The sequence below is a fragment of the Stenella coeruleoalba genome, assembly GCF_951394435.1.
Source record: "Stenella coeruleoalba genome assembly, chromosome: 16".
Classification (NCBI taxonomy): Eukaryota; Metazoa; Chordata; class Mammalia; order Artiodactyla; family Delphinidae; genus Stenella; species Stenella coeruleoalba.
Window position 1 is genome coordinate 63,598,741 of NC_137162.1, and position 19,880 is coordinate 63,618,620.

General features: G+C 42.8%; 2 protein-coding genes across 9 annotated transcripts in view; both read left to right on the forward strand.

Annotated features, from left to right (window-relative positions):
- The window catches only part of PBLD (phenazine biosynthesis like protein domain containing), a 175,770-nt gene that overhangs the window by 47,876 nt on the left and 108,014 nt on the right, over window positions 1-19,880 (forward strand). The gene's annotated exons all lie outside the window — the stretch shown is intronic.
- Window positions 15,491-17,191, forward strand: ATOH7 (atonal bHLH transcription factor 7). The gene has a single exon (XM_079900134.1). The coding sequence runs from the start codon at window positions 16,374-16,376 to the stop codon at window positions 16,830-16,832; it is 459 nt and encodes a 152-aa protein (XP_079756260.1). The 5' UTR covers window positions 15,491-16,373; the 3' UTR covers window positions 16,833-17,191.

Consider the following 19,880-nt stretch of genomic DNA (forward strand, 5'->3'; position numbering starts at 1 on the left):
TTGAGAACACCTCGAGTGTCACATTCTATTATATTGATGGGGAAACTCGAGGAGTCCTGGTGGCAGGCTGGACAAAAGGACAGCTGTGCTGGGCTGCCCACAAACTAGGGCATCTTTGGAGGCTGTCCTCCAATTCCCAGTTAATTTTTAGGAGAGCTTTAATTATGCCATCAACAGCCCTCACTTAAACAATCACACGCGCTCTGGCTGGGGGAGAAATGAGTGACTGACTAGATTTACATAACCATTTACCCTAATTAGAATGTCAAAAGTTGGTGGCAAAGAGGCCAAGTTGTGCTGTGACTTAGTATCATTTTAATTTAGTCCAATTTCCTATTATTGCAACTGTCTTCCTCTTTGCATCTTAGATCCTCTTCTAAACCATTTGTAGCCAAAACAGAATGGAAAGCAGAACAACTAATAATAACTCACTTGAGGGCTGAACTCCTGAAAAACTCTAAAGGTTTCTTTCCTTAATCCAAACCATGATTTTAGTTTTCATCTAAACTTATAATTGCATGAACATTTAGATTTAGGTAATTTAGGCAGACACTTAGCTTTGAATCCAGAAGCCTCCGCTTACGTGTTTGTGTGTGTGTGTGTTGTATAAAGTATTAGAATCATCTGCAGGTTGTCCCATGAGAAAAAATATTGTCTTTGAATAGTTACTTTTATTTCAATGTTTTAACACAAGGATTGGTGTGTAATAATAATAATTGTAAGATACACTCATTAATAGGTAATATTAAGTAATGTGTAAAGCTTCTATGACACACGTTTTGAACTATAAGATTTGAAAACTAGAAACTATACAGAACGCCAGGTCTCAGGCATAGAACCACCCTGACCCATTAGAGACTGTTTAGGCACGCATCGGTGGTTTCTGGGTCTGGCTGTTTTTCTGCCCTCATTCCCTTTTAGCATCAGGAGGCCACCTATTTAATTAGTTGGGGGTGGGAGCGCCTGTAATCTCTTGGGGCTGGCTTTAGCCCCAGAGTTGGATAAGAGGGTGAATCCATCCTGGGGCGTGGCTGGCCTCTCCCCTGCAACATATGGGGAGCCCGCCACGCCTACAGCCCAAGTTCCAGCAGCAAGCAGGAGTGCAGTGGCCTTCCCTGCTGGGAACACTCCCTCCAAAGCCAAGGGCAGGTGGCGTCACTAGTAGAGGTCAAGCAATTCTTAGACCAAACAGCATCTGCTGAACTATGCCAATTGGAAATCAATGTCCCCTCCCTGGGTGGGTTTAATTTTCTGGTTGTTTGCACAAACTTACAGCTCCTAATGGGCAGGGCAGAGCTCAGAGCATCCTCCCAGGATTGCTCCAATGGAGTCTGACGTCTTCACTGCCCATCGATAAGCTAAATTAAAGAGTCTGTTTACTAGAGGCTAGTGTTGGAGCCTGGCTGTCAGGCCACTATTTATCCAAGACCTGGAGGTCTTGTGACAGGAAGGGGGAACCCTTCCAGGGCCCGAGAGTGGGCTACTGTCTAACACTCCGAAATGAATTGTCCAAGGAGACACGTGTGCTGACAACGAGAGACTTTATTGGGAAGGGGCGCCTGGGCAGAGAGCAGCAGGGTAAGGGAACCCAGGAGAACTGCTCTGCCACATGGCTCACAGTCTCAGGGTTTATGGTAATGGGGTTAGTTTCCGGGTTGTCTCTGGCCAATCATCTTGCTTGGCCCATAGTCTTGACTCAGGGTCCTTCCTGGTGGCACGAGCATTTCTCAGCCAAGATGGGCTCCAGAGCAAAGGACTCTGGGAGGTTGGTCTTCTCCTCCCTCTTTTGGCTCCTCCTGAATTCTCCCGGTTAGCTTTCGAGGCAGAACCGTGTTCCTTATCAGGACTTCCTGATGTGAGACAACTCAGGCAAGTGGGCCTGGCCAAGGCAGGTGGTTTCGGTCAACAGTTCCCTAAAGGTCTGACCACAAATGCAGTACATGTAAGCCCCCAAAGCTTTACCACAGCCTGAGGGAGACATGTGGGTTCCTCTGCCTGTGGCAATATTGAATCATTATCAATGTTCCGACTCCGATTTTATGGTGGTTAAGAGGTCATGTTCTGCAGTCAGACAAATCCAGTTTCCACCACTCACCAGCAGAAGGACCTTGGGGCAAGTTTCTTAACCTCTCTGGGCCTCACATTCCTCATCTGTAAAATGGGGATAATTGTACCTACCTCACTGGGCTGCTGAGAGGATGGAATAAGATAATATGGTGAAAGTGTTTAGTATAGTGTCTGGTACATGGATGTACTTTTAATACATCTTGGGTATTAAAAATGACAATAAGGATAATGATAATCGCGGCCAAATATGAACAAGGTAGGCATGTTAAAATAGGCAGGAACAGAAGACTTGAGTGAGCAGTGCTGGTTTTAAAATCTTAAATTTTAACATTTTACCGTCAAACTCCACAGTCTTAAAGTTGTATGTGAATTATTTAACTTGCTCATTTCTCCCTTGTTCTCATTCATGAGTCTTTCTTATTTTTCAACAAAGAGATAAAGATCCAGGCATAACACCGTATTTTGTGATGCTGTGATGAATGGGTTGTTGCTTTAGAAGCGCTTCATGCCAGTCCCCAGTCCTGTTAGAACCAGAACTCCAGGGAACCCAGCAACAGCCATGGCAAGGACTTCTGTTGTGTTTCTCAGGTGGATCATTCCCAGGAGACAGTTAGATAAGATTCCCAAGAGAGATGTGGAGAGATCAAGATCAAGTGCTTACTCACATGGGAGAAAAACTTTTGTGTAGCTGAGGATGGGGTTGCATTCTTCAGGGCCAGACACTCTGATGGTGCATGGGCCTGCCTGGCCACATGTACTCCAAGCTTCCTCTCCTCTGTCAGAGGCAATTTTATTGCAATAGACAACAAGGGAACAGGGATGAGGAGCCCTGCTTTTGAGTGGAGCTGGATGAGGAGAACAGAGGAGAAGAAGGGCCGTTTCTCCCAGATGAAGAGACAGCAGTGGTTGGCTGAGAACTGTGTTATAGCCAGAATCTCAGTTTCCATGAGATGCCTGATTACTTTTTTTCTTTATCTACAGTTTCTGCTGGATCCCCATCATTGGGGCAGGATGAAAGAGTCCCCCTTTCTCTAACAGACACAAACTGCAGTGGCTTCTAGCTCACAACCAGCCCCCAGTGACCATGTTACTGTCTCCTAGCCATAGCTAGAGATGCCTGACAAGCTGGCCAGTCCATTTCTCTCTCCCCGGTATTTGAAAACTTGACTGGAATAGACAAGCAAGTTGGAGCAGAGTCATCTCATGGTAATGCTCCAGGGCCAAGAGCAATGGCTGCTAAGGTCCCAGGTCACCTTCGTTCACGTCCTGCCAGAGAATGGGTTGTTTGTTTCCTTTGATTTAGTGAGCTACTCCTCATATCGTGCCATATCTCCTTTTTGCTTAAAGACTGGTTCCATTTTCTTTTTTTCTTCTGCAAGAACCTTAAGTGATGTTACCTACTGAAAACTTAAAAAAAAAAAGCAGAGAGGGATAAGTTTTGTACAGTAAGTTTGTGATGTTTGCAAGTGGTTTAATCCAAAATCTTTGGGTTCTCCAACCTTGAGAATATCATCATAACATAAAATTTCCCCCACAAAAGGCATCTTCAGCCACAAGAGCTATAAGGCTGCATGGAGATGCATGTGCCAGATGGTTAGCCAGCTGGATCTGTTCTTTGGCTAAGCGATTTACATCTATGTCTGGTAACCTGGGATTTAAATTTGTGCCTACACAAAATAACCAAGTGCACTTCCTCAAGTATATAGGTGACACTGTAGCGTTAATTTTGCAAGTGCTAAAATCCGTGAAAAAAAAGGCCCCGGGCTCATCTAAGCTGCACAAACTTGTACAGCTAAGTACATTTTTAAAAAATGAATTATAGCATTACCTTCAGTGATTAATTAAAACAGCCTCGGCTGTCCCAGTCATCCAGTGAAGCAAGCCATGGGTTTCTTACAGTTATTACTGGAAATGGCTTCCTCCATAGGATCCACGCTTCTAATCCACATTCGGGCACTGATTCAGACTAGGAAGGCTCGGGTCTCATCTTCTGCAAAGGGCTTCCTCTGAGGATCCAAATGTGAGGTTGGGTCCATTTATCAGTGACATCTTTGAAGCTGGGCAAAATCCCTGAGGAAGAGAACAAAGTCTCCCTCCTAGCTCCCTCAAATAGGGAGATTTTCATACGATGTCACCAAGCGGTGGGTAACTTTGTAACAGAGCTAAAGACATGAATCCCTGTTAGGGCCAGTTCAATTCCTGCTCTTTTCTAGCCATGGAGTGCATCCTCCCCCTATGGACATGACCAGCCTCCACCCAGATGGCTGCCCTCGACACAACCCATCCTCACTTCTGCAAGAGCCACTTGGAGTATCAGTGGTCTTGCTTTAGCTTATTAGACTTCACATAATTCACCAAAACTTCTGCCAGCTTCCCAGAATTTTCATGTTTCCACGTCATAAGTTAGCAGTTAGAGCCTTCTCTTACTGAGCTTCCTGCTTGAGGACTCTAGTGCCTTCCATTTGTCTCTTTAAGTCTCCCACTCTTCCTCTCTTCCCCACATGGTAAACGGACTGGGACCAGATCAGGGGGAAGCAGTTAGGTGTATCTCCAGGCAGGTCTTGGATAAAACCAGAAAAGAGTTGGATCAGCTTCAGAAGCAGACTTGGTGGTTTGATTGAACTGGGTCACCTCCTTGACCCCAAGGCACTGATGCTGTCCACCAGCACCTGAAACCTGAAGACACACACTGCTACTGTTATGAGTTATGTCCCCATTTCTTTTTTTTTTTTTTGGCCCCCAGGGTGGCATGCGGGATTTTAGTTCCCAGACCAGGTATCGAACCTGTGCCCCATGCAGTGGAAGTGCTGAGTCCTAACCACTGGACCTCCAGGGAATTCCTGAATCATGTCCCATTTCCAGGCCAGTTATAATGAACCACAATATCTCTGTCACTCAGCTTCAACAACTATTAACTCATAGGCAATTTTGTTTTACCTATACGTCCACCCATTTCCCTTTGCCCTAGATTATTTTGAAGCAAATCCCACACATTATATAATTTCATTTGTGACTATTTCAGTATGTATCTCTAAAATATAAGGACTTGCGTCTTCCCTGGTGGTCCAGCAGTTAAGACTCCATGCTCCCAATGCAGGGGGCCCAGGTTCCATCCCTGGTCAGGGAACTAAGATCCTGCATGCCGCAGCTAAGACCCGGCGCAGCCAAATAAATAAATATTAAAGAAAAAAAAATATATAAGGACTTAATGTAACCATGATATTTTTATTACACTGAAAATAATTAACAGTAATTCCTTATCAAATGTGCAATCAGTGTCCAAATTTCCCTCATTGTCTCATAAATATTTTTAGAGTTGGTTTGAGTCAGGATTCAAACAAGATCCACACATTGTACTTGGTTGATATGGTTCTAGCCTCTTGTTCTAATTTCCTAGGTTCCCTCTTCACTTTCTTCATGCAGGATACTTGTTATCAATGTGTCAGTTGTCCTACTGAGATTCTCAGTTCTGGATTTTGCTGCTTGTGCCCGCCCCACCCCGCTCCACGTGGTATCTCTTAACATGTTTCTCTGTGCCCTGGAGGTCATGCAAATTGCTTGTTGGAAGTGGAGGCCTAATAAGATTCAGGTTCAACTTTTTAGTTGATACACCAGGTGCTGTGTTTTTCCATCAGGAGGCATACAATGTCTGATTCTGTCTGTTTCTATCTCTTTTTATTTGATTAACTGGACAATAGTTAGAAACATTCAAATAACAGTGGTAGGTTATTCACAGGCATGTGTTACCACCAGGCCTTGGCAATAAACTGTGGGTTAGGCTGGAGTTTGAATCTTACCCTGCCACCGATGCCCTTCTCTTTGTTGGCAACTTCCTTTCCTGGGTCTCTTTATGTACAGTCACATTCTGGGCTGGCTGCCAGCTGAGCAGTGATCTCTGACCATCCTGTTCACCAGCCAGTTTTTTGCCCTGAAAGTTTTCCCAGCCCCAACAGTCTTCTCCCAGCACAGCCACCTCACCCTCAGCACTACCTGGAGCGTTTGCACGCTCCCAAGTCACTTTATAAGAGAAATCTTCAGGACTCAAAAGAATGACTAGAATGTCAAAGAGAAGAGGTTGTTTCCTTCATTTCAAAATAGCAAGTTAAACTTTTGAGTGTAAAGATATACAGATTAAAAAAAAAAAACACAGATATTTTTAAGATGGCCTTTTCCTTAATGTAGGAGTGTGGACTCAGGTTGCATTTTCCAAAAATGTTTCTGTGGGTACTGCTCTCTGGATATCCTCTGAGATGAAGAGTTTCCATGGCCACATAATTTAGGAAACTCTGCATTTCCCGTTCTGAGAAGGACCATGATCATAGTAAAGCCTGTACACCTTTGTTTAAGCCAGAATTTCCTTTTCTTTATTGAAGGGTAAGAGTTTCAGGGCACACTTTGGGAAACATACTTTGGGGGAACAAATAAAGCTGATCTTCTGGGTGAAGTGAGGCATGGGAGAAAGGGGGCACTGAAGGTTGGAAACAGCACTCTGGAATTTCTCTGACCTATTTGAGGATGGAGACACTTGGGAGATCGAATTGGTAAAAGGTTCTTATAGTGGGCTTCTGCAGAAAACTTGTGCTCCAGGGTGTTTCTTGGCCTAAAGTCATCAAGTAGTTAAGTAAACTTTTGGCTTCCATCCGAGATGACTTACCTGCATCCTGCGTGACACCGGGGAGCATGGAGGCCTGAACCAGTGTAACCTGGGTCCCAATTCCCTGTTCATCAGTTAGTAGCAAAGCAAACTTGCTAGGGTGGATCAAGTTACCTAGATGACCTAGAGTGACAGATTATATGGCAACCGGGCATTAGCCACTGGGGAACAGGACAAGTGAGCTGAAAGGAAGGGGTTGCGGGCATTACTTGTATTCTGAGCACTGCAGTCAGCAGTGGTTTTATGACTGGCAAAGCGTCAGGTGCTCAGTTGTCTGGTCCACTGAAGCCTCAAGAGCAGGCAGTGGCGGGGAGGTGAACATGCAAGCAGTGGAAGGCTGGAGTTGGAAGAGCCGACTCAGTGGTGAAACTGGCCCAGGAGGAGGATGGTCAGGAGCCCAGTGTCAGAGGGGTGTTGCAGACTTAGGCTCCCTCTCCTTTGGTACTGACTTCTGAGGATCTGAGACTGTGTGAAGAGATGCAGAAGCAGGGGGCTTTATGTGTGGCAAAATGTGGAAATGATCAAGTGGTGGGTCCTGGGGCTCCAGAAGAATGTGTAGGATGAAGCAGACCCCTTGTCCTCTTCTGAGAGAAGAGCAAGTGACCAGTTCCTGGGAGAAGAGAGCTCATGGTAAATGAGGGACCCCAGTAACCAGACTGAGGGTCGTACAGGCTCCAGGAACCTAAGGAGGAGGGCATACAGTGACACAGTGGGAGACAGGAAGTGGAGGTTGAGGGTGTTGCAGAAGGGTCCAAAGAGGAAGCCTGAGGTCAATGAGTCCTTAGAAGCTTCTGATCCACCCCCAGGCACATCAGACTCCAAGCTCAGCACTAGGTACTAATTCTATACCAGCAGTGCGAGATGGTGCTCCAAGGAAACCTCAGACTTGGTTCGCAGAAATAGTCTAATCTTGCCTGCCAATAACCCACCCCACTGCCTACTGTTTAGCAGGGCTGAGACTTGCTGGGACTGACACAGTGCTGTGAACATGTCACAGCACTTTAATGAGGATCTACTATGTGCCAGGCATCATTCTAGGCACTGGGGGCCCAGTGATGAATAAGTCTCTTTCTCTGACATCAAAGCTCTTCTAGACAAGACTCAGTGCAGCATGGCGCATGGACTCTAGGAAGAAAGAGAACTGGGTTTCATATCTAGTCGCTGGCTGTGTAGCTTAGTTTAACCAGAGCCCTCAATTTTCTTGGCCACAAGATGAAGATTGTAACAGTCCCTACTCAAAAGATATGATGAGGCTAGGAGCTAAGACCTGGTAAGTTTGGTGTTTCCTGTAGGTGTTAATTTATTTATGGTGATGATATTGCTTTCCTTTGCTTAAGATCAGCCTGAGTAAGACCTTCAGTCAACAACAACAGCAAATATGTATTCACTGAACACTCTAGACCCAGATATCTAAAATTTGCCCCTTCCCTCAAAAAAACTTATAACCTATCTGGAGAAACAGAAAATAAATTCATCAGAAAATAGCAACAATACCAAGTTTTAAATATCCATGAGGGTGGAGATTTTTGCAGTGTAGTCAACAGTATTTCTAGGGCTTCCAACAGTACCCAGCACATAGTATGTGCAATACATATTTGTTGAATAAACGAATGAAAATTAGTTTGAAACAAATTGGTATATGGTTGCCAAATGAATAGAAAAGAGTATATACTCCTATGACTACCAATGTCGGACTCCACTTAGACAGAGCCTAGGAATCTGATGGGTACAGATATCTGGTCAGCTAGGCATGATTTCTTTTTGCTCCCCACTCAGGGGAAGTCAGTAGGAGGCAGGAAAGTAAGACTCAAACACGATGGTGAGGAGGGACAGGGACACAACCTCAGAATTAAAAGACCTGGGTGTTTGGACATTTAGAATAACTTGTGCAGCCAAGCTGCTGAAACTGCACAAGGAAACAAAAAAGCAACACCAGCTCAAATCAACAGAAAACCGCTTCCCCTTGGGGCAGGGAGCTGGCATCAGCGACTGGCCTGGGCCGACGAGGCCTCTGGGCTTTTACTCTGCGCTGACTCAGGTACTGCCTGAAACCTGGATTGTAATGAGAGCCACCCTTTGGGGGAGTAAGCCACCTGCTCACTGTGAAGCAGCAGATATCACAATTTCAGAGCAGAAACAAAAGTAGCAGGCCTGTGGTCCCTGCCTTTGGAGGGCGCAGTTTCCCCCCAAAGAATTCTATTAGCAGGAGGAAAAAGAGCTGTGTTACTAAGGGGGACAGTTTCTACTCTCCCTTTGTGTGTGGGGTCCCTTCATCTCCCTTTTCCTCCTCCCTTCTTCCTTCGTTCCTTCAACCAGTATTTCTTGAGCATCTATTATGTACTAGACACAATTCTAGATACTGGAGATATAGCTAGGAACAGTACAGAGGAAGCCCCTGACTTCCTGGAGTTTCTAAACAAACAACTAAGGACATAAGCATCTGATAGAGCAGGAGCTGAATGATACAACAGAGCCAGCCAGGGAAGATCTGGGAAAATGGCATTTGAGGCTGGGGGAGCAACCAGTGAAGAAGCCCAAAGGTGTGGGTGAATGTGGGCAGTGGGGGAGGAGTAGCCTTTTGAGCGGGCAGCAGTAAGAGAGGTAGCCGAAATCCTTCTTCCTCCAGAGTACAGTGAAATCTCCTTACTCTGAGCTCCTAACTGTACTAACCACACACTGCCTCATGCCTAGGACAGTGGTCCCAACTTTTCTGCTCATGTGCTCCTATCAGTTAAAAAAAACAAAAAGCACTGGTATATACTCACATATAAATATATGTATTTATATTTTGTACACTATAAAACATACCCTGAGACAGAAATTAAAAGAATGAGATAAAATAAATCAGCAAAATTTCTAATCATTTCGCATACTCTAATGGACTATCTAGTGCACCTCTTGGGGGCCATGACCCTGGTTTACTACTCAGGCTAGTCTTTTTTTTTTTTTTTCTTTTCTTTTTCTTTAAAGCTTCTCTTTATTATTATTATTTTATTTATTTATTTATTTTTTTGGCTGCACTGCAAGGCTTGCTGGATCCCGAGCCGCCAGGAATTTCCCTCAGGCAACTTTTTTGATGTGTCTTGGATCTTATCTCCACAACTAGATGGTGATTCCATTAGGCTAAATGCTGTCTTATCCCTGCTGTTGCCTGGCACAGGGCTGAACAGATGGAAATAGTAATTACTGTCCAAGAGACAAAGGCTCTAATTCTGGCGGGCACATAGACCATGGGGCACCAGTGTGGAGGGTCTCTGTGCAGGGATAGGTCCTGTGGCCTTTCTGTGGCCAGGTGAAAGATTCCTTGTATCAGTCAGGGTTCAACCAGGGAAGCAGAGCCACTGTGAGTCTTATAGAAGAAGGAATTTATTATAAGGATGAGTCCTTACACAATTGGGGAAGGAGCTAGGGACATAAAGTTCCAAAAAGGGTTCTTGAAGGATGAGAGAACAGTCGCTAAGCAGCCCTGGCTGGGCTGAACGAGTCAGAGCTTGCAGGGGAGTCTGGAAGCCAAGCATGTCCAGCTGCAGGAGTAAGACTGGGTGGGGGCATTGGTGCAGAAGTCCTCTTCTTTGAGGCCACCACCTCTGTGAGTTCACGTGAAGCATCTGATGGTGGGCCTGGGGCCGCTGTTGGTCAGCAGGGCTGGCGGTTGGGAGGGAGCACTGGATGCAGCATGGGGAGGAGCAAGGACAAACTGGGATCTACCAGCACCTCTGCATCTGTCTCTCACGGCCTCTAATCTACACTGATCTTCAGACCATGGTGGCTTCACTTCTGCCTCCCAAGCTCATGCAGCTTCACTTTTGCCTAACTCAAACCCAGAAGCATACAGGGAAGGGCATTCTAAAAAACATAGCTCCCAGCCCAAATTTACCATAGAACAGTCCAGCACACCCCTGAGACTGATTCCCTTTGTTATGCATCTATCTACGTTCATGAAAAGATGTCATGATTATTACTTTTTTTAAAAAAATGTATTTATTTAGGCTGTACCGGGCCTTAGTTGCAGCACGGACTTCTTAGTTGCAGCATGCATGTGGGATCTAGTTCCCCATCCAGGGATCAAACCCAGGCCCCCTGCATTGGGAGTGCAGAGTCTTGCCCACCCTGTACCGCCAGGGACGTCTGAGAAACATCATGATTATTGATTGATCTTCTCAGATACCTACCTCAGTTCTAGGAAGGGAAGGACCCTGGATGGTGAGTGCAAACATTTCAGTCACTGGAAAAGTGGAGCATCTCCTGAAAATTAATGCTTTAAAATATGTGTCTGTCATTGTGAGATTGAACCTCTAACTACAATGAAAACACCAAATCTGCTACCCAGTAAGGCCCTGAGCTGCGTTTTTTTAGCCTCTGATATTTCAAACTTAGATTGCTCCAGTATCAAAGGCAGAAGGAGCTCCTTTGAATTTAACCTCATCTCCCTGTCCCTATTCACTCTGTGGGTCAAGCACTGAAGAGAAAGGAAATAAAAATGATCTGGATAATTGCAACAGGTCATTTTGTTTATCTAAACAAGCACCTGTATTGCATTTAATTGTATGCCAGGCATAGGTCTAAGTGCTTTACAAAGAGGAACTAACTCAATCCTCATATCAGTTCTATAAGATCTATTATTAACCCTCCTTACAGATAAGGTAAGAGGCTTAGAGAGGTTAGGTAAATTGCTCAAGGTCACACGACTGGAATTCACATCATGCTTAACTGTAGCTTTTTTTTTTTAATTGGAATATCGTTGATTACAATGTTGTTAGTTTCAGGTGTACAGCAAAGTGAATCAATTATACATGTACATATATCTACTCTTTTTTAGACTCTTTTCCCATATAGGCCATTGCAGAGTATTGAGTCGAGTTCCCTGTGCTATACAGTAGGTTCTTATTAGTTATCTATTTTATATATAGTAGCATGTATATTGTCAGTCCTAATCTCCCAGTTTATCCCTTCCCCCTTAACTGTAGCTTTATGTGTAAAAGGTTCAAAAATTATTCATTAAAGTCAAAAGCTGCAGAAACTGATGATGAAATATCATTTTCATTATCACTTGTAAAGTATTAGATGTCATTTAAAGAGTGACTTTCTTAGGGACCTGGCAGAGGTCTTTATTTAATAAAACCTCATTTAATGCTCACTACTGCCCTGTGAGGTATGTGTTATGATTCCACTTTGCAGATGGAGAAATCAGAGAAGTGATTTGTGCAAGAGTACACAGCTAGCTGAAAGGAGATCCAGGATTCAAAACTGACTTCAAAGATGCTGCTCAGCCCAGACACTAAGAGGAGGCTAAGATCTACCACCCAGAGTCCAAACCCTACAAGTCATTCTGGCTCTTGGCACTAGAAGCTAAATCAGACTCCCAAGCCGGAATTCTCAAGCAGCATGTGCTGGGGGTTGGAGAATCAGCTGGGGCCCTTTAGTGAGCCCGTATTTTCTGGAGGTGAGAGATCATTTCTGGGGCCTAGGACAGGGCCTCCCATCTTTTTCATCTCTCTCTTGGCCCCATTGTTAGTCTCTGTCGCTTCTTAGTTTCCTCCCTCCACTGGGTTTTCTCTTCCCTGGATCATTGAGGGGCAGGCAACAGAGATGCCAGACTTTGCCTCTCCCTTCCTTTCTCTAAACACTTAAATCCTTTTGCAGTTTTTTCCCCACTTGGTAACTACGTAGCACGTTATAAAATCACAAGAATGTTTAAGACCTTGCACTTCTGGTCTTTAATGAAATATAAGTGGAACTCAGCTTCATTGTTCCTTTGTCTTTTGCTGGCTCACCTCTGATGTCTTTCAGGTACTCAGAGTCCCCCAGTTGCCATGCTCTCCAGAAGCAAACCCCATTCCTCATATTCCATATTATTTTTGCAAATTCAGAATGAACAAGTGTTCTCCTCTCTTTTAATTGTGTGTTTCTTTGGAGAGTTTTTATTTAGAAAATTATAGTTTTGGATAATTAAGATGTTTACCCTTTAACCTAGTCTATCCATTTAATGTAGTAATTTCCAGCCATTGATCTTTTACCGCTAAAATAATGTTTCTCCTACTTTTCTGCTCCTACAGGTGTAAGCTCTTTCTATCTTCCACTCTTTCCCATCTCCATCTGCCAGTTTTGATTTCTGGCCAACCCTAGACATATAGTAACTGCCAATTCACCTGGTAGGATCATGCCCTCAGTATAGAAACATGGTAGAAATTAGTCTGACATGCAAATTCTTATGGCTCAAATGGCTATAGTTGTGTTTCTTGATAAGAAAGGATCAATTCTGCATTCAAAATGTGGATCTAATGTGTGTTCTTTACAAAGTGAGGGAATGTAAATTATTTGTAAAGGTTATTCACTGGCAACACACGCATTCTGATTGGCATTTATCTATCATTTACGTAACATTTTTTTCAGCCACTCAGGCTGGGTTGTTTATTATTTATTATTTTCTATGCACTGTGCTAGACACTAGGGTTATGAAATAAATGACACTGTCCTTTAAGCACAAAATTTCTGATTCTATTCCTGAAACTTTTACTAGTGATTCTGCTGACTTTGGGAAGTCATTAGTGGATCTCAGCTGCCCCAGTATAAACTGAGGGGCTTGTATTAAGTGATCTCAATTTTAAAACTTCTAAAATTAGAGGCTACAGGAGATTTGACTTCTTAATTCAGTCACTAAGTTGCTCAGTGCCTTTGAATCTAATGTTTAGTCTCTGGATCTCAGTCTCCTCCTCTATAAAATAAATGGAAGGTATTAGAGCAGGTTTGGAAACGTGTATTCCAAGGAACTTTGTTAAAAGACCTTTCTAGGAAGAAAGGGTTCTGTGTTCGAGAAGGTCTAGGAAACTCTGGAGTCAGAAGGTTTCTTTACTCCAGGACTTCTCAGAAACTTTACTATACCAATTTTGCTTCATGACTCTAAGTAGGAGATAGCAGATGTGCTCCCCAAATTTACTTGACAGTGGAATCCTTTTCCCCCAGAAGCATCTTTGTAGTACTAATAAATTGTCCTTCAGAATACATCTGGGCAATGAATTACTATATACCTTCTAAGGCCCTTTATTGCAGCAATACTGTCTATCCTTGGATCAATTTCATGTCACAGATATCTGCTAGTTTGTTCTAATATAGCTGTGTGGTGTGCACACTGCTGGGCTTCCTTTTTCTCTTCAAGTTGTGTTTACAATTCTCTTGGTGCACAGGCTATAATCCCACCAACCCTGAATACATGGTCTGCAAAATCATGCATCTCATTAGCACTTTGGTCAATAGTGTCCAGAACAGTATGTTTTTTAGGGAAACATTCCAAAGGGTAGCACAGAGGAGGCTCCTTGGGAGAAACAGATGAGATAAATGAACATGAGAAATAATAGCATTAGTAGGGCTGATTTCCATGAAAACTCACAAAAATGTATTTGACATTTTGATGACTAAACATAGTCTCTCCTGTCATAGGACTGCTGTTCCTGACCAAGGCTGTTAAGAATCAGAGTAATAGAGCTGAGTGTCTCCATGCAAAATTCTGTGTTCAACATCTGTCATGCTGGAGATCATTAACGTCCAATTGCATTCTATTGTCTTCATGTTACTCAACTTCATTTCATTGTCATTGCTTCAGCTGGGGATTAATCAACTATTTATGGGAAGACAGGACTTGGAGTCAGGGCAGTCACAATGGGGTTTTAGTCTCAAGCAATGGTGAGGGAAGTAAGACACAGTTAAAAGCCTCCTGATTTGTGGGAGCTTGTTGATAATTTAATTAAACAAAAATATCTGAGAATAATGCCTACATAATCCATATTTCAAAAGGAGAAAGAACAAACTTGGTCTTAGTAAAGAATCCAGAAATGATTCTGGCTTGAATCTATTTGGAACTGGTTTCTTTGCCACCTTACTCTTCCTTAAGAGCTAGAAAGAAGCTGAGATAAGAGAATCAAGTTAATGGTTTCTCTATAAATCAGCACATCACTATCAATAGTGGAAATCATGCTTCATTATTGTTCCTGAGGACAGCTGACACAACTGAAACATCCAAGTAGTATGACATATTTATAGCTTTATGAGGTGGGGGAAAAGTCTTCCATTAGGAATTATTTTTTAAAACCTCACAAATCACTTAGATATTTCCATTTTGCACATGTATGCACATTATGATTAGTTTTATTAGATTTAAAAGTCAAATTAAATAATTAAGTGATTATCATCTCAATATATGTCCCAAAAACATTTATAAACCGGTGTCAGGGGGAATTTAGTATAAATTCTGAATTTGCCTGAGTATCCAAGCTCACGCAATCCAATTATATAGTAGGATAATATACATCTTTTACATCCACATTAATATCTTTTTCAAACCATTTTTAAAATTGAACTATAGTTAATTTACAATGTTGTGTTAGTTTCAGGTGTACAGCAAAGTGATTCAGTTTATATATACATTCTTTTTCAGATTTTTTTCCATTATAGGTTACTACAAAATATCGAATATAGTTCCCTGTGCTATACAGTAGGTCCTTGTTTATCTATTTTATATTATAGGAGTGTGTATATGTTAATCCAAAACTCCTAATTTATTCCCCACCCGATCCCCTTTGGTAACCATAAGTTTGTTTTCTGTCTGTGAGCATATCAATATCTTTTAATATGCTGTAATAAATTATTCTGCAGAAAACAGCCAAATTATTTGCACAGTAAAATTTCAGGTCTGAAATAATATTAGGACCTGCTAGTTTGTCCCAACTTGCTTAATAGCTAAAATAAAATGAATATACTCAGTTGAATACATTCAATCAGCATTGTGCAAAATTGCCACACATCTTGACAAAGCGAAATTTTCTGACACTAAACGTCTAAATATCTTAAATTTTCAAGACCAACATATTCACACAAGTGATTTCTAGTAATTTAAAAACCTTGGTTCAGTTTTTGGTAATGTAAGCTGCTCGCTGATATGGGAAAGGATGAACCAAGCCATCCGCCCACCCCCACCTTGTTATTCTTTTGGGGACAGCCCGGCCACTCCAGATGGTGTGTTAGTGTTGGACATAGCTTTGGAGAAACTTCCAACAGACGAAGGCTGTAATGTCAGGATTTTGCCGTGCGTCGTCCCCCTTCCCCCCTGCAGTTCCCAGGGTAGGAAGGTGCTGAGATGGAAGCCGAGGGACGCCCGCCCACCTGCCACCACCTGTTTGCCTCCTTCAGCCCTCTGCTATAAATTCTCCTCCTTCAAAGATTCATCCAGCACTCTCCGACAGCTACTGCAGAAGAAGCGCTCCTTTCCTCTCTGAGCTTGGGGAAAGATTTTTGTCTTCCAGAAAAGAAGTCTCGGGCTTTCCCAGAGGACTTGAAAGACATTACCCGAACCAGCGACACCAATTCTGCTGCAGGAAAGTTCCCTTCTCTTTTTCAACTTCACGTTGGGAAAATGACTTTCTCTTCCACATCTCAATTTCCCCTAAACTTTGGCAAGTGAAGAGACATCAATCTGGTTATCCAATAGGACAGAGGGCGGGGCCCCGCACTCCCACTACAAACTTCGATTCCACACGGTTGCTTTGTGCATGACTTATTTGCTACGAAGAGCCAAGTTGCAAAGCGGCTCCATACACCAGCCCACGCACAGGTCCTGAGCAGACCAGAGAGCTCGGCGCCTCCCTCTGTCCAGCGGGGGATGAAGTCCTGCAAGCCCAGCAACCCGGCGGCTGGAGCGCGTGCCGCGCCCCCGTGCGTGGGCGGCGCCGAGTGCGCGGGTACGTGCGCCGGGGAGGGGCGGCTGGAGAGCGCGGCGCGCAGGCGCCTAGCGGCCAACGCGCGCGAGCGGCGCCGCATGCAGGGGCTCAACACGGCTTTTGACCGTCTGCGCAGGGTGGTACCCCAATGGGGCCAGGATAAAAAACTGTCCAAGTACGAGACCCTGCAGATGGCGCTGAGCTACATCATGGCTCTGACCCGCATCCTGGCCGAGGCAGAGCGATTCGGCTCCGAGCGGGACTGGGTCAATCTCCACTGTGAGCACTTCGGCCGAGACCACTACCTTCCGTTCGCGGGCGCGAAGCTGCCGGGCGAGAGCGAGCCCTACGGCCAAAGGCTCTTCGGCTTCCAGCCCGAGCCCTTCCAGATGGCCAGTTAGGACGCGCGACCCTGCCAGAATGAGACGCCCAGTGATCCGCGCTCTGGAGCCGTAACCTTCCCCCAAGTAGCTGGTCGGGTTATCGGTGGCGTAGGATGCATTCTTAGAATAAAATTAGCAAATTTCCAAGTTACTTTTATTCGCATCCCCAGTCCTAGGGACGCAATGACTTTATTGCTTTTCTTTTATTCCTCCTTAGTATGTTGTAGATTTCATTAATGGATCTTGGAATGGTTTTGATTGCTGAAAGTAATGCCCCCTCCCCCTTTTCTGGACTACCTTGAGAGAAAACAATCTTAAGAAAAATAGGATTAGGTTATACTGCAGGTTTAGCCCTTACTTTCTTAAACTTTGTAAGTTTGTCCTGTTAGGGTGAAGTTACAGTATCTATTACTTGTGTATACTTAATAGAGAGCTGCCTTCCTGTCTTGTAAATGCAGTTATGCTTAGTGCATTGTGTGTGCATGCATGAAGTAGTAGAAAGTTTTCTTCTTTTTTTTGGTAGAGTACATGGGCGTGAGTGCTCTGTATTTTTAAAACTGTGTATACATTATTAAAATATAGATTTTGTAAAATATAATTGAAAACGTGGGTTTGTTTTTCATGCCAAGTGCCCTGCTAGTTTCCTGATGGCACTAAAGGCCTGTTTGTTTGGGGGGGTGATGATATTGAGTGCTTATCTGAGTAAAGATGTGGAGTGTTTAAATCTAATCCCACCAATTGGCAAAGTGCTGTTTTGTAATACTTCATCAAAAAAAAGACAAGCTGATGAGAGTACAAGTAATTAATTTGAAAGTTTTCTCTATCAACTTGGAAGTATAGATATATTTTTCATGGTTTTTAAAAAGATTAAATTAACTGAAATAATGTTTAGCTTTTAAGAAACTAGATTTACAGTTCCTTAATATTTTATTTTCCTTATTAAACCAATTACTAACTACTAATTCCTTACAAGTACCCAAATATATTTGCATATATACATTTGTGTGTATATATATATATGGCTTTTGGAAGTGATTTTCTTTTAATCAGTAGCAGTTGAGCAATAAGGGCTTCACTACCATCAAGGCTAATCAAAAAAGGAGCAATATAATACACATGGTATTGGTTTGAATTACTTTTATAAATTTGCTTAACCATTGGATGAATAAACCAAGTCCTTAATGTAAAGAACGACTTGGTCAACAGCACTGCACGCTTTTGGGAGAATGTCTTGCTAATAATTGGAAAAAGCAAGGCTCTGTGCATTTGGAACTTGTCACAAGTCAACAAAAACAGCATTTCCCAAACCCTTTTATTATGTGTTCCAACAACTAACATCAAGGCACAGCCACCTATTTGCAGTTTATCTACAAAGTCTTCATCAAAATTTTTACTTTCTTAGTTATCCCTGATTATCAAAATCCTTTTGGTTTGTAATGAGCAGAAGTATCTTCCCCATAAACTAAAACTTACAAAATCACAAGTGTATCACTAGAAATCCATTGAGAGACTAATGATGAATTTCCCTTTCCTTCTGATACCTGTTAATAAGAAACTGAGGTGTCCTCAGGACTTTCCTTCCTCGGTGCAAATTAGAAAATAAAATGTTTAACCTCTTGACTTCAGCAGCTCTTAGAAGACATTATAGTTCCAGCAGACAACACGGCTCTAGAAGTGATGATGCCCAGACCACTTTCTGGTCCTACTCCACTCTGCAGTGGGTACTGGGGCTATGGCAACCCTAAGGGAACCTGCCTTCCTCACTATTTGGGCACAATACTCTACTTATTTATACTTAAAATGCTTCATTAGTAGCCCCAGTAAGTTTCTGGAGTTTGTAGAATGAAATAAAGTCAGTGTTAAAATAGAATGTGTTAATCAGAGAGGATCTCACAGATGTATTCAGATGGTTAGTCCTTTTTTTAGGTAGGGTGCACATTCCTCTCTCTGGACGGTAAATACCCTGCAAAAGAGAACCATACAGGGATAAACATGCAATATATACATTTGCTTATCACCTTAACAGCAGTTTCTTTTTTTTTAAGTTAATCTTTATTGAGGTATTGTTATTTTACAACGTTGTGTTAGTTTTTACTGTACAGCAAAACGAATCAGCTATACATATACATATACCCCCTCTTTTTTGGATTTCTTTCCCATTTAGGTCATCACAGTGCATTAAGTAGAGTTCCCTGTAAGTAGAGGGAACTAAGAGGGAACATTAAGTAGAGAACATGCTATACAGAATGTTCTCATTAGTTATCTATTTTATACCTAGTATCAATAGTATATATGTGTCAATCCCAATCTCCTAATTTCTCCCACCGCCCCCTTTCCCCCTTGGTATCCATACATTTGTTCTCTACATCTGTGTCTACTTCTTAATGAAATCAAACAATTTAATTAAAATGATGCTATTCTAATCCTATGCCTCTTCTCCCCCATCCCCATTCCCCCCAAAGAGTGGGAATCTGTTAACTGTTATGCTTTTAGTTGCCCATTTCTGTGGTTTGGAAATCTCTGGAAGCAACTTAACTCTTACCAAATTCCTAAGCTTTCCACCCCACTTGATGTACTATTTTTTTCCTGAAAGATATTTGAGGGAAAAGTAAATGGGTCTCAGTGATCAAACCCAATCTATGATAAAACTCCTCAAACTGTATGTTGGGGAATCCATCATGGTTTATGGATTAGGAGCTTGGATAAAACAAATGTAAAATATTTGTGGAGTTAAGGTTCATTTATTACTATACATAACAGAATTTAGATTACCAAGCAACCTAAAAGTTGCTACAATATACTATATTGTCTCGCCTTTGAAAATCTGTTCTTTCTAGTTTCATAACACATTGAACACATTGAAATTCAAAAATATTCTTTTATTCGGGCTTCCTTTTCTTAAGAAATCAACAAATGTTATCAAGCATCTACCCATACCCTGCCTTCTTCAACATCATCCTTGTCCTTGTGTAGGCAGCCAAGAAGAATACACATGTACTAATCAGTAAGCCGCCCTGAACAGTGCAGCTGAATGCTTCAACTGTAGAGTATCGGGAATATGTACCA